The sequence below is a fragment of the Fulmarus glacialis genome, unplaced genomic scaffold, assembly GCF_000690835.1.
Source record: "Fulmarus glacialis isolate BGI_N327 unplaced genomic scaffold, ASM69083v1 scaffold42413, whole genome shotgun sequence".
Classification (NCBI taxonomy): domain Eukaryota; kingdom Metazoa; phylum Chordata; class Aves; order Procellariiformes; family Procellariidae; genus Fulmarus; species Fulmarus glacialis.
In genome coordinates, this window is record NW_009203101.1 from 1 (window position 1) to 1,319 (window position 1,319).

Here is a 1,319-nt window from a genome sequence, read left to right on the forward strand (position 1 = left end):
CTGTCCCCAACTCCCTCCCATCTGCCCCCATCCTCTCCCCATCCACCACTGTCCCTGTCCTATGTGACCCTGCCCTGTCTTACCTGTCCCCATCCCCATCCATCCCTGACCCCCTCTGTCCTCCAGGATGTTCTCCACCTACCCCCAGACCAAGACCTACTTCCCCCACTTCGACCTGCACCACGGCTCCGAACAGATCCGTGGCCACGGCAAGAAGGTGGTGGGCGCCTTGGGCAATGCCGTCAAGAACATGGACAACCTCCTTCGACCTGCACCACGGCTCCGCTCAGATCAAGGCGCACGGCAAGAAGGTGGCGGGTGCACTGGTCGAGGCTGCCAACCACATCGATGACATCGCGAGTGCCCTCTCCAAGCTCAGCGACCTCCACGCCCAAAAGCTCCGCGTGGACCCCGTCAACTTCAAAGTGAGCGTCTGGGAAGGGGTGACCAGCCCGGCTCCCCTCCTGCACCCCCCTGGCCACCCCCTTGCCTCACCCCCTTGCTCACCATCTCCTTTTGCCTTTCAGCTGCTGGGCCAATGCTTCCTGGTGGTGGTGGCCATCCACCACCCCTCTCTCCTGACCCCGGAGGTCCACGCTTCCCTGGACAAGTTCCTGTGTGCTGTGGGCAACGTGCTGACTGCCAAGTACCGTTAAGACGGCACCATGGCTAGAGCTGGACCCAACCTACTGCCAGCCCTCCGACAGCGAGCAGCCAAATGATCTGAAATAAAATCTGTTGCATTTGCGCTCCAGCCCTGGCGTCCTGCTCTGGTTGCTGCCTGCGGGGAGGGAGCGGGAGGGATTTGCTCCGGGGGTCCGAACATGGAGACGTGCTGACTGCCAAGTACCGTTAAGACGGCACCATGGCTAGAGCTGGACCCAACCTACTGCCAGCCCTCCGACAGCGAGCAGCCAAATGATCTGAAATAAAATCTGTTGCATTTGCGCTCCAGCCCTGGCGTCCTGCTCTGGTTGCTGCCTGCGGGGAGGGAGCGGGAGGGATTTGCTCCGGGGGTCCGAACATGGAGGGCCCCCTGATGCAGCCCCAGCCTGTCCCAGCCTTCTCACCAGAGCAACGTGCTGGGATCCCCTCTTGTCCCACGCACCCTGTACGCTCCTTGCCCCTGTTCAGGCCAAATTGTTGGAGATCACCTTGTACTGGAAGCACTTGCAGGAGACGGTGGGGATCAGGGGCTTCCAGTGCCTGTGACCCTCTGCGTGGCGGCACAGCGAGGACACGCTGAGGACCTCCAAGTGCAAGGGCATCTTTCTGTGCATGCCCAGCACGCAGGGCTGTGGGACATCGTAGGACTTCTT

At 61.6% G+C, this 1,319-nt stretch overlaps 1 protein-coding gene across 1 annotated transcript; it reads left to right on the forward strand.

Moving 5' to 3' along the window:
- Positions 1-126: 126 nt before the first annotated feature.
- LOC104074418 (hemoglobin subunit alpha-A/A') lies at positions 127-754 on the forward strand (the record flags this gene model as incomplete). The annotated part of the gene is made up of 3 exons (XM_009574519.1): positions 127-250; positions 345-425; positions 528-754. Coding segments are annotated over 3 exons (334 nt in total), but the record flags the coding sequence as incomplete, so codon positions are not given.
- Positions 755-1,319: the final 565 nt, after the last annotated feature.